Below are 23,040 nucleotides of genomic sequence, written 5' to 3' on the forward strand. Positions count from 1 at the left end.
AGCAGTCACAGCTCCATTCTCACAGGGCCCTACGCTAATACCATGTTGTCTTTACAATACCAGAGAGAGAAAAAAATTGATGCCAACTTGAAGTTTTTACTCCATGTGACTGCAAGCACCCTGAGGGCTGTTTCCTTCATGTCAGATCAGCAAGGCTCCTGTAGCACACTCTGAATGGCAGCTGCAAATAAGCACCCGTCAGCCAGCAAAAAAGCTCGGGAGCAAAGACAAGCATCCAGAGCTACAAAATACCTGGATAACGCACCACAGATTCATGCCATTTCCATTCTCAGCTTTGGGACAGCTGTCCTCAACACCATTTGTGCAGGAGGATTTTTTGTTGTTACAGAGCACTCGGAACACAAAGTCAAGCAAGCAGAAGTGCCTTGACCTTCATCCTACCGAAACAAACTGAATATAGAGGTGCATGCTGTCTTTTTACAGTAGAAAAAGTATTGGAAAGGGCAGGAACCTGATATATCAGAGCCTTTTCCCAATGAATAGGAATATTTCAGAAATAACTATGTTTCTTTTTTATTTATTTATTTATTTATTTATTTTTCCCTTGAGTGGATAACTGCAGCGTGTTGTTTTTTTTCCTAAGTACCTTCAACAGTTAATCTGTTGAGCTCAAGATCAGAAATAAACCTCTGCATACCCAGAGTAAGCAAACATGTTTGGAGGGCCTCATTAGACACTTTGGCACAACAATTTTAAGTAGGCTCAAGTTCCTCACAGACGTCAGCGTCTAAGTGATATCAGCAGCTTTTTTTTTTTTTTTAAAGAAAAAAGCCTAACTATTTTTAGTCTTTAAAATATATAGGTTCATGCTTTTCTCCTTCGTAGGATAGAATACTAATTGCACATTACATTTAATACAACATAAACTAAAACATTAGAGGAGACCATCATCATCATGTTGTTTACTAGTCTTGCTCTTAAGGAACAATATCTGAAATGCCAGTTTCCTGGCAGTAAGCAGCAATTACCCAATGTCATACTAGGCATCACAAGTATGTGTAACAAGGACTGATCAGGAGTATCTGCTATGCTTCTGTTTGGAGCTATGCCCACTAAAAATGCAATAAATCATCATCTATTTGTGCCCTGACAGCATCTTTTATATGCTTTAAGACATTAGTAGACACTATCCAGAAAGAACAAAGCGATCACAACATAGTTATTGTCAAACACTACTGAAAGAACACTCTGCTTTTCTTTCAGAAATATCAATTTGCTGGGAAAATATAACTGCCAAAACATGGCTTATAAGAGCTTTCATATGTTGCTGGTGAGAAACTTGTTAATGCCTTTCAGTACTTTATTTTCTAAATTCTTGTCAACAATTACAGAAGAAAAAAAAATAGAAGGTGCAAGAATCTAAAAGCTCACTCAAATGCATGAGCCCATCTATCCCCCAGGGTACAAAACCAAAAACAGCTACCAGAAAGTCTACTAAACTTTACTGCCATAATTAGTCCCCATATCATACGAGTTTTGGCTCCGATGTAAATGCCCAAATGTCAGATCATCCAGTTCTGCACAGAGCATCAGGTAACACACCATTTAAAAAGTCATACTAAGAAATAACTTGACCTTGTGTTACAAAAAATAATTGAACAATGTTTTCTTGACTGGATATTACTATAAAAATTCTGCAATTTAAACAGTACAATTGGATGAGCTTTCTGATCTCTGTTCTAAAGGATTTCTACAGTTATTTATGCAAACAGCATTTAGAAAAAATGACAAAGATGGGGGCATTCAGCAGCACGCTCCTCAGAGCCCACCAAAACAATTTTTTTTTTTTTCCCAATTCAAGTTGTGTCATTCTAGGCCTTTTCCACCTAAGGCATCAAGGTTTTTTGCTGAGTGGATCAATTCCATCATGTCCCAGCCAGCACAGCCACTGGTTCCAACCTTGTGCTTTCTCTCTCAAAGCTTATTCATAAATTCTTTGTCTTGCCTAATCATCTAAGAATCAGTGCATACCAGCACAACATGTATCAGACTTGATTAGTCTTCATCCAAGAAGGTGGCAACTGCTACGCAATATGTAGAGGACAGCTTAAAATTCTTATTAATATTATGTTACAGGTATCTGATAAATAAATGTGACTCCAATTAACAAGAACATAGGGGAAAAAAAAGAGATGTGTTAAACACACACCTTTCAGTATGCTTAATTTTTACTCCTGTAACTTAAACCAGTATTGATAAGATGTTGCAGAACAATTATTAAAGTGATGGTGCAATTTAGAGGGCTGTTGCCTGGTTAAGCAATGTAACTGCGTATTAAGTTTCCCACATAATGTGCACAGAGAACACTCTGCATTCAGACTGTCCACAAAGATGTGAAACAATAGCTGTATCTGAGTTTGGAGTAGAAATACAGCTTTGGAGAACTTTTTCACTCCCTCTTTAAGACTTTATGAAAAACTCTGTGCTTGCCAGGCCAGTATCATGACAATTGAAAGAAACCTGCAATCCAAAAAATAAGGATTTCTACTTAACCTGAAAACTTGGCAGAAAGAGAACAAAACATGATTTCCCCCCCGACTCCCAACACACCTGGTATCAGAGTGCAGCTTACTGTCTGTCAAGGCAGAGAAAAGCACACCTCTTCCTCTGTTCTTTAAAGATCTGGTGAGCAAGGACTAAGAGAGCACAGCATCCCCTCCCAAAGAGCTCCAGAAGGATGGAAGTCCAGAAGTAAAGAGCAGTCTGTAGACAGCCAGTAGAAAGACAGAGGATGAACAGAAAGGTCCCAGTCCCATGAACAAGCTCAGAACATACTGCATGCTGTACTTCTGGCTGTTCCCCACTTCCTCAGCAGAAATGCAAACTAGGAGCCTGAACACACCAAGGGGCTGGTCAACCTTAACCAAAACAGCAACTTGTAGGCACAGGAAAGGGGGAAGGAGGACAGAGAAGGTGTTTAAGAAGAAGGTATTTAAAAGATCTCTTAAGACCAGCACAGACTGCTGTTCAAGACTACACGTAGTCTTGCATACTGCAGTTACACATTTTTGACTACTCTGCTACGAGCTCTTAGCTGTAACACAATAATACAGAAGACACAACACTTGCTCTTGCTTGTAAGATTAGCAGAAATGCGCATTTTCTGCAGAGTACATTGTCAAACACACTACACAGATGCAGCAGCTGTTGGCAGACAAACACACTGATAGTATCGAACACAGAAGTACACTGCAGTTTTAGGTGTGGTTAAAGAAAAAAGTGCAAAGATTTTATCTGTTCCAATAATAAAGTAACAGTAATGTTTTTAAACTAAAGTCTAAGGATGCTGGTGGGTGTGTTTAACTTTTCCCACTCTACATACATACTATTTGCAATGAAGTTTGTTTTATTGTCACATACAGGGAACTGGCAGAGGTAGATACAAGATGTTTGTGTGTTTCACGTCATGAAACTGACCTACTTCAGAAGGAATCCCACTTGTTCTTACCATATACTCCTCTGTCGAGGAGAAGCAAAAATTCATCCACAGCATTTCGCATCTCAGACTCAGTAAGATCCAGCAAAGAAACAACTTTGAAATCCATCTGTCTTAGCAAGTTGGTCAATTCATAGACATCCACCATTGGAGCCTTGAGTCGGGGGTGATTCCAGTAGTTCATATTTCCAATTAAGAGAGCTACTTTGTCTGTTGCTGCAAAGACAAAGGGAAAACAAAACAGCAGCACATTTGTTGTATTCCCTAGATTCAGTACCTTAAATTTAATTTATATCAAAGCAACAATAGTATCCAACCTCACTTCAGGCACAATACTTGCAAGTCATTCTGTATCAGCTATACAGCTAACTCAATTCTCATTCAAAGAACAAAGAAACATTTCAGCATGTTCTGACAGTCAACATATCTGAACTGTGAGGCATTTAAGACTGGATAATTTACCAAGAAGTGAGTCACTAAGGCTATATGTCATTTAACTTTTCCTGAAAGCACAATTACTGAATTCCTCCATACAGAAAGAAATTTAATAAACATGGAAATTCTTACGCCAAGTTGCTAAAGGTATGGCCGGTTATATTCCACCTCTCCCACCCCTCAGGCCAGCATTATGACAACTGAAAGGAACCTGCAGATTCACAAAATCTTGTGCTTCTTAAAAATAAAACAAAGCAAACAAAAAACCACCACACACAAAAGACCACTTTCATATCTCCAATTCCTACATTCACATCTTGCTAAAACATAGTATGTTTGAAGTAGAAGCTTTTACTTAAATAACAGAAAACTTTATTTAGGTCAGAAGTAAAAAGTCATTTTTTTCTGTTTGTTAAGGTTTCTTTGGTTGCTAAACAAAAGGTCCCTTTTCTTTGGGCCTCTTCTTCTGTTGCTGTAGTTAAAAACTGAGAGAAGATGAATTTACAAAACTGGGAGGGAAGTCTAACAATGTTCTTATATCCTGAGATATATTCATGCTGATTTTAACACAGCCAGAAGTATTTCTGTCCCGAAGAAACAGAGCAGCTATGAAACAAAAGAAAAAAAAAAATCTACATTGACAGAAGTGCTTCAGAGACAGGTAGTCTCATTTTTATCCAAAAATTTTACACCAAGGTACAGAAAGGCATTTATTCAAAGTAAGGCACTTCTCCTCTGGTTTATTTGTTACTTCTCCTCTCCAACAGGAATTTTTGTCCTACTGCTCCGGTTGCAAATAGGATCATATGACTGCCCCAAATCTGCTTCAGAGCCTGTAACCCCACTAACCAGGAGACAGCCTTTGTCCATAGCCTCAGCATCTAACATTTCAATTCCTTTAGCAAGATTCCCAACTTGCTTTTAACATTCTTACAGCTGAAAAACCTTCAAGGTCTTGAACAGCATGGACTATTTTAATGGCAGAGAAAGATGTATAGTGACAGTAGAAGACCGATGTTGAAAAATACTTTTAAAAGTGTGAGTTTGCTATACAATTTAGAAAAGATGAGCCAGAACTGCACTTACACTCCCCCTCATGCTGATGAGCCTGAGAGAAGTAAGATTTTGACATAGTCTGGCAACCCTTCCACCTGGTTTGGCACTGACGAAGTCAACTCGCCTGACCACAGTCAAATCTATGATGCAATGTGAAGAATGTGATTAAAAAAAACCCACCAAATGTTCTTCAAAACACCTATCCTTATCCATCTACCTCAACAAGCTGCAGCTCAGGATCAATGCCTCCACGCACTGTGCACAGTTGAAGCTGAGTTTGCAGGCACAACATACTCTCTTAGCAGACAACACCAATCCCTTTACTCACCTCACCCTAATGCCATGATCTCCAACCACAGAAGTATTCAAAATAATGGTGTAACACACTTGTTAAGGTCACAGCCAGAGGAATTTATAACCGTAAACTGAAACAGGCGAGAAGTCATAGACACTCCACCAAGTCACTAAAAATCTGGTGCCTTCATCACAGCTTACTACTTAAAGGGCAACCAAACATTATAAAGGGCTATAGAAATGCAGGCGTCTTCCTCCCTGCAGCTATTTCACAAGTTATTTCATAAGCAATGACAGAAGAAGCAAAATTCAGAAGCAACATTACCTCCTAGATAAGAAATAAAAGCGTTCATTACAACCACAAAACTACTTACCAAAAGGTCTGTCATTTGATTGTTCTTGTAGGTCTGCAAGAAATCAATTACAAGAACAGATCATCATTAAGTACAATCATAGTTGTCAGCAACAGAAAATGAACTGCATGTTCCATAAAGCAACAGTCTACTAGGAAGGCTTTAATAACTTAATTTCTTCACTGGTTTTAAGAAAATAAAAATGCTTTTTTGTTGCTGTTATTTACCTGATTTCTTTGACCTATAGCAAACATACCCCAGTAGGATATGAATAGCTAGTCCTATTTATTAAGAAATGTTAGAAACTTGTGGTATTATTTTAAATTTTACAAACTGTATGTCAGCATTTTCAGTAATGTCTGAGAGTTCATATTCTCCAAATGAAATGCAGATATGTAAGATGGAGATATTAGCAGAGATGACAATTGAATATGTGCAAAATCTTTTATTTCGTACTTCACAGAGGAATGGTAAAGCCAATGCCCTGCAAAGCCTAACTCTGGATAGCATGTCACAACAACACTACTGAACTATCTTTCAGTGACTAAGCCTTAGCAGAAGTAAACAGATCTTTGATGTCTAACCCAGGAAATTATGACTTCTGTGATTTGATATTTTAGGAACCCTATCAGAGATAATCCCTGATAGGGTATTATTTCAGAATTTGTTTCTATAATAAATATCAAACAGGCTTCAAGTCACATGAGCTCACTCCAACATTGAGTTGGTCTATTTCATAAATCCATCTATCATTGGTGACAGCCAGACATCTTATACTTCATTCACTGTAATCATCTGAAAAAGCAGCAACATAGTAAAACTTACAGCCCAACAAAGCCACGGACAAGAAAACAAAACACAATTTCTTCTGTATTTACATAAGTAAAACATAAACTCTTTACATAAAAGAGCAGCTTTGTGTGATTTTGAAAAGCAACTCTATGGTTCATTGCTTATCTACAAGTTTGTTTATTGGGACCAGAAAGTGGTACTGCCCCTACCTGTCACTAATAAATCCCCAGTTATAAAACACATCCAAATAATGTAAACTAAATATTGTAACTGAGCTAGGCTTCAGTGAATTGTAACATGAAATGAAGATGTGAAATTAAAGCTTTTCAAAACATAACACTTACCTGTTTTTTGAAGATCACTTAGATCTTCTGTGAAGAAATGCACCAATTCATAGTTTAAACAAGATGCAAAAATACATATGCTATTAATATATATAATTAATATATCTATATCTCTCAACATCTTTTGTGTTTTAAAAGAAATTATAAGTGCAGGGCACAAAAACAGTACAAAAATGAATATTGCAAAAGAAATCTTGCTTTCCCTCCTCCCCCACCCCCCCAAGCTTTAGATCATGCTATCAAGGCAAAGAGAGAAGCACGTGCAGAAGAAACGTTACATCACACATCAGTGTTTTAAAGCACACTGAAGCTCTTAACCCACATATGCTTTTCAGCAATGCACTTAGTAATAAATCATCCCAATAATTAATCTTTAAAAATTGATTGACAACTAAAGAGTTACTTTACCTTCTGTGCACTCCACTGCCATAGATTTCCTTCCTTGTGTTTTAAGCGGGGGGAAATTGGAAGACAATTGCTCTCAGTTATGAGAGTTAGCACATAAAATGGAAGAAAAAAGTCACTTCCAAGCTTCTCTGTAATCTGGCTCATTTTACAGCAGTATAAATCTTTCAGCACTGACTGTGATACTGTACAGTAATTATTAGTAAAATTCAGCAGTACTAGAATGTTCTTAGGATAGGAAAGAACTTTTCATATGAATTATGCAATAGTAGTCCCAGATAAATATAGAAGCTATATAAACAGATCTTCTCTTCTTTAGTTTACTGCAAATACATGCACATGCCCTAAACAGTGTTATATCCATTTATTTCACTTGCTGTGAATAATCTCACCTGCCCCAATTGCTAAAGAGCTCAGTGTAACACAGTTCAAATCACTAACAAGATGTTAATGAAATCAAGGTTTAAACTGTTGTCAGAAACAAAAATATAAAGAAAACAGCTCACCATCTGTTGTCAAGCTACATTCATACTAGCAATGCCAAAAAGCGGTAGCATTTCTATGCTAGCTACCTTAAAAACCCAAAGCACTTTATAACTTACAGAACTGTAAAACTGCCTCTGCTGTCAGCAAGCAACACTATTTTAACAAAGGGATGCACTAAAAATATAGAAGATTATGTGCTTGGCTTAATACTAGAAGTCTGAAAAGCAAATTCTGGTGATAGAGAAGAAATTGGTAAATCAACTGACCTCTATCAAACTGAAAAACTCCTTACCTACAACAACTTCTATCTTCTTGCTGTCTTGGTCTTCCTGGTCATTGAACACGTGACACCAATATGTTCCCCCATGTTCCATGTCCACACAAGTTACCTATGTGAGCACAATCATAGTCATCCTGCCAGGCCCCAGGCCCCCAGATAAAACAGTAAAAATTAAAAGCAAAACCTAAACAAATCCGCAATTTTCTGATACCCTCATTCTACAGAAAGCTGAACAGCATACATTCTAGAAATGCTTTCAAGAATTGAAGAAAGACTGCAAATCCACCTAACAGGCCTGAGATACTTTAAGCATTAAATGTAGCAGCTCTTACAAATCACAGAGCTTTGCAGTCTGGGATAGAAATACAAGCTTTCACTTTTACTGGTACTTCATCTTTGTTATGTAAATAAACCTCTTTAACTCAAAATACACTGTAGCTGTCCACCCCATGACCACCACCTGAAACACCTTCAGGATTACAATTCTGCACCCTGGAGCCTCAGAGCTATATTGGCATTTGAGTAACAAAACAGGATAGCTACTTAGAAACTGTATTTGCATAAAAGGTTATCAAGGCTATGAAGAAGTTATTTTCTTCAAGGAAGCTTTATATGATAAGCTAAAGGTGATTACATATTAACCCCCCAAGAGCACTCTGCAGTAACTTACCATGTAGACATTTTTGCTCCCATTTGCCAAGGGAAATCCATTTCTGAACCACTGATATTGAGGAATTGGGTTTCCAACAGCTCTGCATTCTAATACCAAAGCATCTCCCACTGTCAAGTTTTGTGGCTGAGGCTGAATACAAATGCATATCTTCTTTTCAGGCAAACTAATTAAGCTCCCTTCAAAAAACAAAGGAAACAATGACAGGAAAGAAACTTTTCCATCTGTCAGTGTGCTTGTCTTGTTTACTTGTAGTGCAGTTAACCCCTCACTCCATTTCCACAGAATCTAGGTTTGCTTACGTGTCCAGGCTTTAAGCATACAAGTGCTATGAGCTTCTGTATAAGGTAGGACTTTTTTCTAGTGGCCAGGAAAGCACTGAAACTCATTAGGTTCTTCTTTACCCAGTATCTTTATTCTCAGACTGGCAGCAAACAGATAGGCAGTGGACAAAAATTCCTGATTATCAGACCAGAACCCATAGGACAAACATGCATAAAAGACTGCGTGTGTAAACACACTAACAGGTTACAGGGCTCAGGTTAAAAAAAAATTAAAAAAAATTGATTTTTCTGGTACAAGAATCCTTTAGGAATTCAAAGGATTCCAAGACACTGTTTTCCATCTATTCTTATCCGCTATTCATAAAATCATAGAATGGCTTGGGTTGGAAGGGGCCTTAAAGTTCACCCAGTTCCAACACCCCTGCCATTTCTTCCTAATGTCTAATCTAAATCTATCCTCTATTAGTTTAAGACCATTCCCATTTATCCTAACATTATCTACCCAGTAGAGTCCCTCTCTCTCCTTTTTATAAGACTCCTCGAAAGGCCCCTATTGTGGAACTTTGTTTCTCTTCTGCTTTTATAGCCAGTACAAGAGCACAATAATCGAGTATCACCCTTTTAATCATCCTTCTCTCATGTCTGCGCAAGACAGTGACGGGGACCTGAGTTTCTCTAACAAGCAGGAAGGCAGACTTTCAGAAGACCATATTTGTCCAATAAATGCTCACTCGAACGCAAAAAAAAAGACTTCAGCTTCAAGGTACAATCCACACGGAGATGTCCCGCTATAAAAAGCTTCTGCCACTCACTGTGAGATGCACCCTGGAGATCGCAAACTTCCAGTCGTGCCCACTGACTGAATGCAAATGAAGATTCACTGTTCACTCGACAGATGTAGAAGCCAGCATCGTTTACTTTCACTGGATTCAAAACCAGTTCTGGAGAATTACCATAGGGAACCTGAATCACACACGAACCAAGAAATACTTTGATTTAGTTTGATTTAAGCTAAACTAGGATCAAACATTAGAATATTTATTCATCAACTCCTCAGTATTAGAATATTTATTAACAGCAGCCTCAACTTCCGTACTTGCTTAAAAATTTTGAATGAGAAAATCTTGCTCTACACGCTTGGTAGCTTAGATAGGGACTTTCTTCTAGGCATTATTCATGTGCGCCTATTTGAGAGGATTCTGAGCTTTTAAGCTGGTTAAATAACCCTTCCTGATATTATTTATTTTCTAGGAAGATAATCAGGACAAGAAATATGGGCATTACTGCTTCTGTTCACACTCCAGAGATACTGGCTCACATACACTCTGGTATTTTACCCAAGTCTGTGACACACTTGTGTTCAGGCCTTCAATTGCTCAGTCTTTGGAACCAGTTTCCATCTGTCTAAAGCCAACGGTGACTGACATTTATTCCACTGCAGCAGTTTCTCCTCAGGGTGTGAAATTTCTTGGTCGGGTCGTTATAGCATTTATTCAACTTTTATTTTTATTAGTAGGTGAAGCAAGCATCTCCCCTTATAATTAAGGGTAACAGCCTTCAAAAAATTTTGGAGAGAAATTCCCATCTAACACCAGGAATACCATAAGCTAGTTTATGTAGTCATTACCTATTCTTTTCACCAATTTTATATACATACATGTGTGTGTATATATATATATATATATATTTATTTTTTTTTCCCCCATTACCTCTTTTTCCTGTTTGAACCACTGGTAATGTACAAACGGGTGTCCTGTTGCCCAGCAACACAGCTTGACAATCTGGCCAGAGAGCACTGCTTGAGAGTCTGGCTGTATAACAATCTTTATACCTTTAAAAAAGAATTTAGACATAGAAAAGTGATTAAGAAATACAACTCAACCATTTAAATTTGTGCTTAAATTATCTTCCAAGCAAAGAAAGTTTCTGTCATTAATTATACTTGAAAGTAATCTATTTTTACTGTGTGAAATGAAACAGTTTCATTTAGTTAATTCTAAGACATTCAAAATTGTCTTCCATTTCACAAAATCCACACGCGAATCAATCAGCACTCTATGGAATTTTATTAAAGATTTACAGGAGATGACTGATGTTTTAATTTCTGGAAACTTCCATCACCTCTTGCTCTCTACTCACTACAGCAAACAGTACTTCCAATGGCATCGCGGTTTCCTTCTGGGAGGAGTATTCCCACAATACACCTTATGGAGTTTGCTCACACCAAATGATTTCTTTGAGTTGTTAAACTTCAGATATGAGACAAGGAACAGCCTGAGGGAGCGTTCAAAATAGTAAAACCTTGTTTAACTACAACATACTGAGTTTTTCAGGTATTGCTCATGCAACTTAATAGCCAACGTTAGTTTCTTTAATGGCTTTTGCTCCTGTAGAGCACAGGGCTGGGGCTTTCTTTTTACTAGGCTGCAAGGTAAAATTTTCCACTTCAGATTTTAACTGCCAGGAAATAGTGTGAGTGAAATTCTGACACCAGTCTGATACGATCCAGTTGTTTTCTTAACCTAGACCATTCCAGAGATCTAATTACAGTACAACCCCCAAAGCAGATCCACTGTTACAACCAAGGTCATGGGAAGAAAAGGGGGGGAAAAAAAGTTATTTGCAGAACAGAAAGTTTAACCTCAAGGTGCTGACAAAGAATATACGCACCTCTGGCCAAGTACAGAAACAGCGAACGGCACAGAGGCACTTCATTACCTTTTCATTATTCTCTGAAATTAACAATCAGATACAAAATAGGTATTCATATTTAATATTTCATTTTTATTAGAGTCAGTCTATTTCCTTGTATTGGAAGAAAGTAGGTTCCTTATTACTATTTAAAAGGAACACACTTTGCAGAAGCTGAAAGCGCAGTTTGGTACAGAAGCAGCATCCCAGACTGGGGGGGGGAATAATTTTAGAGAGTAATGTAAACTAAACAGAAGCTGCAAGCAAAAATAGCTGCAAAGAGATTGCAAACATCCCAGTACAAGGCTCAAGATTATAATTTGCTCCAAGCCTTCTTACTACACTCTATCAGGAGTTTTCTTTTTGTCTGCTTCCCCTCCCAACTCCCCACTTGTGTTCAATAGCTTAGTCACACATGGGGACTTTTTCCTAACAGAGAATGCTTGAGGAAAGAAACTGTAATGATTTGATCAACAGGCTGAAACTTGAGCAGAAACACATGTGGTTAGACCGAAACAGAGATTGTGTCATATGGAAATCACAGGGTCTTTGTCTAGCAGGGAAGCAGGCTATGTTAGCTTCCTCCATACAGAATCTTATTCTAAAATAGTTGAGTGCACAGGGGTCTACTCCAAACTAGCTACAGGACTTGAAAGCTCCTTGTCTATCTTTCCATAAAACATTTTCCCTCTAGAGCTTAGCTCCAGAGACGGATACTTCAGTTTTTCATTTAATACTTCCTCTGCTGTTTTTCTGAGTTAAAGGAAGCATATTAAGTCGTTCACAATCACCTAATATTAAACAATATTATCACAATCACCTCATATTAAACAAGACAAGTAGGATGTTTACAATATCAATTTAAAGGGCTTTGCACTTTCCAAAGACTTCCATTTCTATTTTTTTTAATCTCTCCTGATTTGCATCACTAACATCTCTTAAGAAAGTAGCTGAGAAAAGCAAGTCATCTGAAAGATCAATATCTTGTACTCCTTAGAGTTGTTACAAACAAGTTCTAAGAAAACTGATTCATAATTTCTTCAGTTTCAGTTATTTTCCTGTCATTCACTCAGCATTATATAGCTACTTCCTGCAAACATTACAGAATTTAATGTGTTAAAAAACAAAACATCTGGCTTAATTTTCTGAATGATTACAAAGATACACCAACACTTCTTTGCTCATTCAATGAACCATGGTGCTCCTAGCAGAGTAAAAATCAGCCGCCTTAACTAGATGAAATGGCTGCAAAGCATTGCTACTACTAGTTAACCTGAAAAATTCCACTGTTGTCTTAATAGTAGTTCTAAGTCCATTGCTTCAGTTCTCATGCTGTCCAAAGAAAAGAAGAACAACTATCAGTATGGCAAAGAGCTTGCTAGTTTCATTCCCAATCCCCACTTTCATGAGGGGCTTTTGTAACTTCCTAGTAGACTGAATTTTACCACATCCTGAAGGACTATACTTGTACTCTACAAGAAGCACTTGGTCTACATGGTCTTACCCATGCATGCCCTTGCATTGTCCACACTTCTGCAATTTTTGAGAAGCAGCAAACTGAATGCGTTAGCAGAAAATAATCTAGTTCGCTGCTAGGTTAGCCTCTCTGCCCAATTAGCTAGTTGGAATGGATCCAATACACAACAGAACTGGTGCTAATTGAACAATTCCCTTTCAATCAGGGTAAGCTATGAACTGAAGTTCTCAAAACCTGTAGCCTAAACAGATGGCTGGCAACGCTACTTGCCTTTCTAACTCAACCACTGCAGTTCTATAAGCATCTCCCAAAGCCCCAGTTTAATACAAGTTAGCAGAGCAAATGACAGCACCTGTCACATCGATGCAGCAAAGTCCAAGCTTACAAGACTGCATTAAGCCTGCTTACCTACTTAGCCTACTTTTAATCTCAGAATCATATAAATGATACCAGTTACTAGAATTCAACAACAACAAAAAAATGTTTTTATTTATTATAGAAAACAAATACTTCAGTGTTTCCAGTGGAAAATGCCTAGTTTCACTGAAAGCACGAACCAGAACTGACCTGAATAGCTGAGGCACTGGAGAGCCTCTGTATGCTCCAGGGCCTGCAGGAACTCCACCAGTTCCACCACAGTGCAACCCCTATCACCCAGCAGCTTCAGGAGACTCCAGCTTGGACTTCCTTCTGGCTCCAGGACTTTGAGGGAACATTGTTCTAAATCGAGAGGGCTACAAAATAATAAGACATGGCTTAGACCTTCTTAATACTCTTTCTCAAAAAGGACCTAGATTACGAAAAATCAGTTTGAGACCAAAACAAACAAATGAGATGGGAAAATCGTAGCTGATCTGGGCTTTTTCGGAGTATTTCCTTCAGGTTTCAGGAGTCCAGAGGTTATATAGCAGCACTTCCACAGACAGAAATTAGTAAGTTGTATGCTGTAAAACAAGAGATGTTTGTACCTAACAATTCTGACCAAACATATTGAGAAATCTTCCAATTTTTTTATTTTCTAAGTCTCAGCAGAAAAACAAGTACAGCACCTTTCGTTTTCATGTGCCTAATTCAGAAGCGGTAAAAACTGAGTCAGACTCTAACTTGAAAGCCCAGGAAGACTTAGATCTGCAGAGTAGCTGTTAAAACAGGCAACCGCGGCAGCTTCGCTGCTGCACACACGGCTACAGCTACAGCTGACAGCTCCAACAAATTTATGGCCAGCTATAAACTTTCCCGCTTTTAAACTTCAGTTTTATGACTTCACGTGCTTTTGTTCTCAGCAGACTGAAACAACACAGATGATAAGGGAATGAGTACTTATGGAAAGGGAACGCAAGTTTATGCATTACCGCTAAAAAGCTTCATCAACGTTTCCTTCATTAAATCCCAGTGCCACACGGACCTGGAGGCAGGACACTTTCCCACTCTCCCTTATCAAGAGCCTCGTTGCATTTCGCTGGGTAACACGGGAGAGAAACGCAGCACCAGGCCTCTCGAGGGCGTCGCGCTGCTGGTCTCGGGGTGCTTCCCCGTAGCAACAAATGACCGCCCCAGGGAAAGGAAACGTCTTCGCAGCGCACCTCCAGCGCTGCGCTCGGGCCGCCTTTCTGTTATTTCCCCCTCCAGGCTCTACCCTCCGCACGAGAGCCACACGAGCAGGAAGCGCCGCGCCGAGCGTGACCCGGGCAGGAAGCGCCGCTCAACGCCCCCAGACAGCGGAGCCGCCCCGCAGGCAGCAGCGGCCGCGCACCTGCGGCGGGGGCGCGGGGCGGGAGGCGCTCGGTGCTGGCTGCTGGCTGCTGCCGGGGCTCGGGGCCCGCCGCCCGCCGCCGCCCTGCCCCGGGAGGCTCGCCCAGGCGCCGGGCAGCAGGGCGAGCCCCGCCCGCCTCGCCCCCTCGCCAGCGGCCCCTGCCCCGCGCCCCCGCCCGGCTCCCCGCAGCGGGCAGCGCCCTCACCTCAGGCGGACCCTGCCGCGGCTCCCCGCTCGCTGCGCCAGGTCCCGCCAGCCCTTGCCGGGCGCCGCCCGGTCCAGCAGCTCGCTGAGCCGCCGCAGCACCGGCTCGGCCAGGCGGCTGAGGGGAAGGGAGCCCGGCGGGCTGCGCGGCGGCTCCGACATCGCCCCGCTGCTGCCTCCGCCGGGGCGGTGCTCCCGCCCGGAAGGACGCGCCCAGCGCAGCCGCACGGCCCGGCCCCCGCCGCCGGCGTCCCGGTACCGCCCGGCCCCGTCCCGGTACCGCCTGGCACCGCCCGGTCCCCCGCAGGGGGCCGCCTGCCCCGGGCGCGGTTCGCTGCCGGCGGCCCGAGGGGAGCGGTGGGGCGTTGGCGCCCCGTCGTGAGGCAGAGCGATGCCGCGGCCAAAAAACACCGCATGCAGCCGGGAGGGCCGGGGAGCAGCTCCCCTGTGGAGGGAGCGCGGCCGGGCAGGGCGGTGGGGCGAGCCAAAGCGGGGAGCTGGCAGCAGGCAGGAGGCAGCAGGCGTTTGGCCCGGCCGCAGCGCTCCCCGCCTCACGCTCCGTCCCCGGGAGCCGGGGTCCCGGCGGGGGCAGGAGCTGCCGCTGAGGGGAGGCCCCCGAGTCCCTGCTCCAGCGCCGTGAGGCGAGCGCGGGCACGGTGTGAGGTGAATTCGCATCTTCCCGCAGCTACAGGTTGCTCAAAGTGGGCTGAAAGTGTCTTAGAAATTACTCCTACTACCATTTTTAATCAGTGACCGAGCACTCAGGTGTGACCGCCCATACTCTGCAGTGTTTCCCTGCGTAGCTGCAAGCCTGCCCCGATGTCCCTGTGTGCAAACTGGAGGCCGGTGGCTGCAGTAGCGCAATGTGGAGACCAAATCCATCAGCTGTGCATGTAGCTGGTTGTCTCGTGCCCGGCACTAGTCAGAGCTGCGCAGAGACACACACCTGCCTGCAGAGCTGCTAACAGCACAGCATCTCCCCTTGGCTTCTGTGGGGTCCAGCACCTCTGAAAAACAAGCCATTTATTTAGACCTGAATTTGCATGGAGTGGCTTCTTCATGCACTGTTAATCAAGAAGGTATTCCTCCCAAGTTATGTGTGAAACCAATCTGCATGGCAGCATGGGTACAGGTAAGACAGTGCATTTGGCTTCCTGATGACATTCGCGTACCCACAGTTGTGTATGATACCAGGCTGGTGTCTTTCACCCGCCTTGGGCTGTGGACATGCTTGTTGGGACACCCCATGGTGTCAAACAGTCAAATGAGATCACGTTGAAAATGGCTTCAGATCCTGGTCTCTCAGTTCTTTGGGGATTATTTTGGCTATTAAGCTATTGTATGAATCATAGATACCCCTGCTGCTCTGTTTGTTGCTAAACACACTTGTTTTTTTTAGCCTGTGGCCTAGGTCTCGGGAACACTGGGAATCTGAAGTATTTAGCACCTTAGTATCTGATAAGGGGCATTTTAGCTGCACTTTCTGCAAAACAGTCAAGAAAAAAACATGGCACTAAACCGGCTTTTCAGCCTTTTCTGAGCTCCTTGAGCTGAGGGCATTTTGTGTAATTCAGACAAGTTCCTTGTGTGAGAATTGGCTTCTTGGGTAGCAGGCAGAGGAATACTTTTTCAGGATTCATTTAGATGTGTGTTTGATTATCATTGCCTTTGAGAAATGCAAATTGTTAGGTGATTTTTTGTGTGTAGTGATTGTTAAAAGTTCACTGTTCACCTTTGGCTTCCTCAGTCTACTTGTTAAGGAGAGTTGCGCAGATTTTTTTGCATTTTTAACTTCAAGCATGTCAGAAATTCCAACCGTGCCTAGCAAAGCAGTTAAGCACACTAAAGCATGTGCTTTAAAAGTGAGCCCAGTGCCTTATTATGAAAACCTAAGGCCAACACTTCCTCTCTCTTAAGGCCACGAGGAAATGCCCGTGGACTTCTATGGAAGTAGGATCTACCCTCTCATCACTGCCAGCTCTCTCACTCTCGCCCTCTCTGGCTGAGGTTTTCCTAGGAAGAGCCATCTGCTGCGTGTAATGAAATAGTCTCTCTTGGAAGACAAACTGCTGTGATCAGACTCACTATACTAAGGTCACACTAGCAAAACAACACTGAAGAGCTTCTCAGCTTTGAAGCAAAATGCATAAACTAAATGTCTTCTCTCTTGTAATGCAGAGTCAAACCGCAGGCCTGGTCCACAACTAGAACTTAAAGAGTGAGCACAGAAGGGTAAGTGCACATGTTTATGGTTTGAGAGGTCAAATTGTTTACAGTTTTAAAATGACTCAGCTACTTATTTCTCCTATGTTCAAATAGGAAAAGAAATATTGTAGAAAATAGAAAAGTGATCGTTAAAGATAAATAAATGAAGAAGAGCCAGTTACTTTATTCTTAGTGTATGACATGAATATAGTGATTTATACTGTTTATGTAACAGTATCATTTGTTATTTGCTTATTGTAAAGCAACTCTTGATAGATTCTAGATATTTAGATTCTGCTAAATATTTCTGAAATTACAGTCTGGTAATATCCACTGAGTTTGAGCAAGACAAACAAAATCGCAAAAGCTGCACAAAAGCGAACTTTATTCTGTAAGGAATGTGTAAATGACACTAGGTGTCCTGAAATATACATATTATTCTTTCCAAAGGTTTATTACATGGCCTAGTACTCCTGAGTTTAAAATTTCCTCCGTTTCTCCAAAAAATCTGGTCACTTACTAGCATGATAGATGGTTATTGGTCACGAATTGCTCATGCGACACTGTCAGATGCTTGACAAATGTTAAAAATAGATTAAGACAGATCAGTGTTAAGAGTTGTGCTGTGATTGCTTATTTTAATTAGTCTATATTAAGCTCTTTGTTAGAGATACGCAGAATGGTCACTTACTCTTCTTAGGTTTAGCCAATGGATTATACATGTAGCTGTGGCGTTTCCTTTATATTATGTTGCTGTTTACAATAGGTAGTGCACTAGTAGTGCACTGGTGTAAGAAATTTTCAAATCACCTCCTATGTGAGAAGTTTAAGAAGCACGGCATGTTTGCCAAGGTCACATTTTCCAGATATCTGCTTTTTGCACAGCCCAAACTTCACTGCTGTTTTCTTATCCAAACCTTGTTAATGCAACAGATATACAATAATTGGATTAGATAATACAGTGTTTTGCTGGTTTGGTTTCTGACATTATAGGCATTTTGACAACTTTGCTGCTCTAAATGTTTGATTTGATCACAGTGTCTTGAAGTATTTGTAAAAGAATAAAATTATTATAGTTATTATTTATATTCTAGCATTAGAGATTCTGGTCAGAACTGAGTCAGAATTTCATTACTGCGAGATACAGAAAGCGCAGTCATTGTGGATCATTTTGTGCATGGGTTCTCACTACTCTTACCCCATCAAATATTAGACTGCAGTAAGCAAAGTGCTGTATAAATATTTAACCATGCTAATGTGAGTAGAGTTAGCAGAGTTATAACTGAATTTTAGAATTTCAGGTTTTGTTGACTCAGAGATTTTAACTTTTTAAAAGTAATAACACTGAAGACTGAATGCATGATCACAACCTTTTTGGAAAGGAACACAACTTTTTCTGGAAGTGTTTCTACTGCTGTCTGGAACACTCACTTTGGAAAGCTTGTGTAGACAAGGAGTAGAGGAAAGCGGATCAGAAATTTCAGGTGGAATTTGATTCAATCAGTACTGATGGATGCACTGAAAAATTGCCTCACAGAAACAGGCAAACATTGATGAAACTTTTAAAAGAAAAGTTTATTAAAAGATTTGACTTATGTTAAAGGAAAAGTTTTTAAAGAGCACGTGAAAATTAGCATTTAAGTTGGGTAAACCATGTATGGCAACCTTTTTGGAAAAGAAAGTTATATCTTTCTAATCATAAATACAAATATCTTCTATGAATTTCCATTCAGGGAATATAATAACTCATTTAAAAGATTTAAATAGGAATTTGTGTCTGTGTTTATAGCAGCTATTTTGTTGAACAGGGAAAGTCTGTTTTGTTTCATTTTGTTTTGTAAGCAGAAATGTGCTAAATTTGGAGAACTTACTACAAAGTGAAAAATCTCTGAGTTGGCCTGGAAGAGAGAGAAAAAATGCATGTATTCCCAAACATAAAATCCTGTTAGGCTGGGAACAGAGCGTGCATGGAATTTTGGGTAGTACAGGAATGTTGTAGTTGTGCAAACTGTATGCAGGCTCTGTGCAAGATTGTTGAGACGTATTTGAGAAATATTTCTGGGGAGAAGGTGAAGTGAATTAGCATTAACCTTGGAACATGGCTGCATTTAAGCAGCAGACTTGGATTTCACAGATGACTGGGTGGCAGGTTGTGTACCGTACGCACGGTGCCATAGTAGTGGAAAGGGCCTGTAAGGTTATTTGAGTTATTTGCATATGAGGTCTTTGTGTCTCTGCAAACCGAGAGTCACAGTGATAAAATTGCAAGCAATCCAAGAATCAGGGTCGTAAAAACTCAAGCTTTGTTAGCAGGGATATCTAATTTTACTCTGCTTTTACTACTGCAAGTTAATTGCTATTGCAAGCTACTGCAGTAACCATTCAAGTTACTCTTGTGGTTCTTAACCCTGGAAGTAATTGTTCAAGACCAGGGTGGACGAGGCTCTGGCAGCCTGATTTAGGGGGTGGCAGATCTGAGTGCTGGGAAGATGTGCCTAGTCCCACTGTATGGTACTGCCCATTCTAGGTTTTTCTTGGGATTATGTTTTTAATGGAGGTTCCTTACCACTTTTATTCTTGTTTCTGTTCTGCTTTTGCTGCTGTCTCACACTTTAATCAATATAATATTTCTAAAATCCTGCTGCCCACACCAACTAGATTTCTGATTGGACCTGCATAGTACACAACTGTTTCTATTCATCAGAAAGGAAGGTTTCGTGGCTGTTAGTGTTTTGGTTTGGAGTTTTGTCATGTTCATCTTACCTGAGGTCTGGTTATGTCAGCCACCTTTCTTTGTGGCTAAGCTACCCGTCAGCGTCTCTAAAAGGGGATGTATGCGTCAGTTTGTAGTGCGCCCCAGCAGGAGGAGAAGGAGCTGGTGATACATCTAAAGTTCATCTGGATAGTCTAGGGGATTGTATTTGGTTTTTCAAATGAGCAAGTCCAATTCCCAAATTTTAGCCTATAGAGTAGAGCTAATACTAGGAAACTGCTGGCATTTGGAGAATTTGTTGTTTCAGACCAAGTATCTCAGGATGAATGGTGAAGCAGATAAAAAATGTTCCACTGACTTTCTAAACATGGCCTGTCAGATACGGAAGTGTTAACACAGCAGGCAAGCAGACTGTGTTAGCCATGTACCTATATCCTCCTCATATACACATATGTACATAGGAGAAAGATTATGCTTCCTGTTTATTCAAGTCTCTCTCCAAGCTCATTTGAAGTGGTGTAGTTCTGTTTTCCTATCACAGTGATGACATTTAGCACAGTTATCTCTTTCTAGCTGTAAGCTCCTACCAAAATAGCCAAACAAAACCAAAAATCAACAGTGAGAACAAAGTGAAGAGCTTAATTCTGATGTTGGAGAAGCTTCCTCTGCTTCATGGAGACAGATTCTAGTTCATAACTAGTTCCCGTATGTCCTGTCACTCCTGGTTTTAAAGCATACTTCTTTTATCAGGTCTATCTGATTTAAATTAGTCTTTGTTACATAAAGAGAAATAAGAACATCCAACAATCTGTGGGGGCTAATGTGCTCCAATCTCCATGCTCTGCAGGAGGTTTTGAACCAGAACCCACAATGGAACTAACTTCACCAGGAAAATCCTTTATCTGTGGTCAGTTTGGCATGCTTTTATCATTATACCCCAGTTTCTGTAAAACATGCAAATCTGAATGGCTTCTTTGAAGCCAGGAGAATTTCATGCAGGGCAGAGGTTAAGTATCTGCTTTGGGACCTTGGCCTAAACCCAAGTTTCTCAGAAGAGTGACTGTAGAATGACCTGCTGCCTGCCTGCCTTTTTTTGTTTTTCATTTGATAGTAAACTGCTGACGTATATACTGGCAATTTGCATCTACTCTACTAGTTATTAGGAAAATAACTGTAATTCAAATACAATTAAGTACATATACAAAAAAGGCTGCAAACCTTTGGGTCAACCCTTTGAACCAAGTGGTGTGATTACCATCAAGATGAAACCGATTTACTCAGTTTTGCAGATTGAACTTTTCTCCCAGAGACAGACTGTGTGATAAGTCATATTTTCATTTGAGAGAGAATATAAATGTAGTTAGCTAAATGTAATATAATTACACTTGGATATACCCAAATAAATATAATTATAGAAATAACGCTCAGTTATGGTTCAGCTCTGCAATGGCATTGTGCGCTGCCTAAGTACATCTTTATTATACACAATATAAAAGAACTTTGTCCATGACATTTTATGTAATGTTCATGTGTTACTTAATTCTGCATGCAAATTCATTTCCTCAAATTTTAGTAGAAACTGTATGAAATGATTTTTTTCGTACATTGTGACAGTCACCATTTTTTGTCTGTTATTTGTGTCCTCAGGAGAAAGATCTTTATAGAGTTTTAGGTGGTAAGCTGAGAACCATTGAAGAGTTTTGTTTTGGAACTCTGATACCAACTTCTGATACACGCAGGGAGAAATCACATTGTGCCTTGATTCCTTGTCCGTAAAACTGAAAATCCCAAACTTCTCTCTTCAATTTGTATGTGGTTCTCTCCTACTTTTGCAGGAGTGATCCAAGTGTGACCGCATTGTTTTGCACCAGGAGGTGCTGGTTCATTACGATTTCTGAAAGAAACACATGCAGACTGTGTGAAGCATCGCTTAGAACGCCACTTGCAGGGGTGTCTGTAAAAAGAGAGCAGTAGAGAGAATCTCACGTCCCTTCAGAAGCTGGGTTCCCTGCACTGCATGGCAGGGCGTGGGCCTCCGGTCAGGGCGCGGTGTGCCACACAGTCCTCATCCTGGAACGGTTACGCTACGTGGGGCGTTCGTGCTTCTGTCATGTGTGCCTAAAGCACAGCAGCTCCATTCATGGCTGAGATGGCCACACAGAACTAAAGAAAAAAGGGTAGTGACAGAGTGAACGAGAAGTGGGAAGCTGGGAATTTCAGAGGTTTGCTGAGAAGCTGTGCAGAAGTCCTCCCTTGAAAGCTGCACAGGAAGTCTGTAAGAGCACAAATCTGTGCTGAACTGCACTGCCTGAATTGCTGGACGGATTCTGATGTGTGAGAAAGAGAGCACTTCGCCTGTCAGCAAGCAGTGTGCAAGCACCACAGCAGGACTTCAGAAATTCACGAGCTCTGGCTTGAAAAGCATGTCGTTTACAGAAACAGAAATAGATAAGCCCCTTTCGATTCATCTTTTGATTTTAGTGCATTTATGGTTCATGTTTTCAAGGTTTGTCCTTTATAGTGGTGGACAGTGGGTTAGTGAGTCATTTTTCTGGAAAATGAAAACTATGGTGTTCATATTTTTGGCCAATGCACAGAACCTTCAAAAATATGTTTGTGATTTTTGATTCAGAGAATTAAGGGGGGAAGACTAATGGTTTAGTCGTGTAAATTTAGACATGATCTAAGGAAGTTACAAGCACAGATTATTTATGGAACTATCCATTTCTCTTGAGTTTTCAGGTGTCACAGACCTGGTGTCAGCTTGGTATAGGGAAGCCAAAATACTGGCATCAGGATCTCTCTTAACGTGAGACACAGGAGGGTTATCAGTTGTGTTCCTGCATGTGCTGAGCTCAGATAACGTCTGTGTGGGCCGGTGCAGGTTCTTCTCTGCCACCCCGTTGCACTGGTGTGGGTGTAAAGCCAGGCACGGGCAGAACACGAGCGGCAGGTGGGGGCATTGGTGCTCTCACGTGGAGGTTTTCAGCGTGCCCAGGCAGCGCTCCGGTTGTCAAAGCATGCTTACACCTATTACATCTACCAGATTTAGGCCTGGGTGAGGTGCTCCTTGTGCCAGGCAGCATGTGAATGCACAGCGTGGTCCCCAACCCAAAAAGCTGGCACCTTGATGATAAGGGA

At 41.0% G+C, this 23,040-nt stretch overlaps 2 protein-coding genes across 6 annotated transcripts in view; one reads left to right on the forward strand and one right to left on the reverse strand.

Annotated features, from left to right (window-relative positions):
- Positions 1-15,164, reverse strand: part of LOC311426619 (mucosa-associated lymphoid tissue lymphoma translocation protein 1-like) — a 28,447-nt gene extending 13,283 nt beyond the window's left edge. The window contains exons 1-10 of one of the 2 annotated variants that reach the window (XM_084503099.1): positions 14,983-15,164; positions 13,592-13,758; positions 10,566-10,687; positions 9,669-9,819; positions 8,573-8,751; positions 7,915-8,011; positions 7,140-7,172; positions 6,732-6,758; positions 5,617-5,649; positions 3,470-3,673 (exon numbers count right to left, since the gene is read on the reverse strand). In XM_084503099.1, coding sequence (XP_084359225.1) covers positions 3,470-3,673; positions 5,617-5,649; positions 6,732-6,758; positions 7,140-7,172; positions 7,915-8,011; positions 8,573-8,751; positions 9,669-9,819; positions 10,566-10,687; positions 13,592-13,758; positions 14,983-15,143 — 1,174 coding nt within the window. In that variant the 5' untranslated portion in view covers positions 15,144-15,164. The remainder of the gene's footprint in view (positions 1-3,469; positions 3,674-5,616; positions 5,650-6,731; positions 6,759-7,139; positions 7,173-7,914; positions 8,012-8,572; positions 8,752-9,668; positions 9,820-10,565; positions 10,688-13,591; positions 13,759-14,982) is intronic. The other variant, XM_084503100.1, reaches the window with a different exon arrangement.
- A 1,755-nt stretch (positions 15,165-16,919) lies between these two features.
- Positions 16,920-23,040, forward strand: part of LOC311426674 (alpha-protein kinase 2-like) — a 70,142-nt gene continuing 64,021 nt past the window's right edge. For all 4 annotated transcript variants that reach the window (XR_014686965.1, XM_084503201.1, XM_084503200.1 and 1 more), the window contains exons 1-2: positions 16,920-17,075; positions 17,160-17,213. The gene's annotated coding sequence lies outside the window, so the exon portion shown is untranslated. The remainder of the gene's footprint in view (positions 17,076-17,159; positions 17,214-23,040) is intronic.

This window comes from Aythya ferina (assembly GCF_964211825.1).
Source record: "Aythya ferina genome assembly, chromosome: Z".
Lineage (NCBI taxonomy): Eukaryota > Metazoa > Chordata > Aves > Anseriformes > Anatidae > Aythya > Aythya ferina.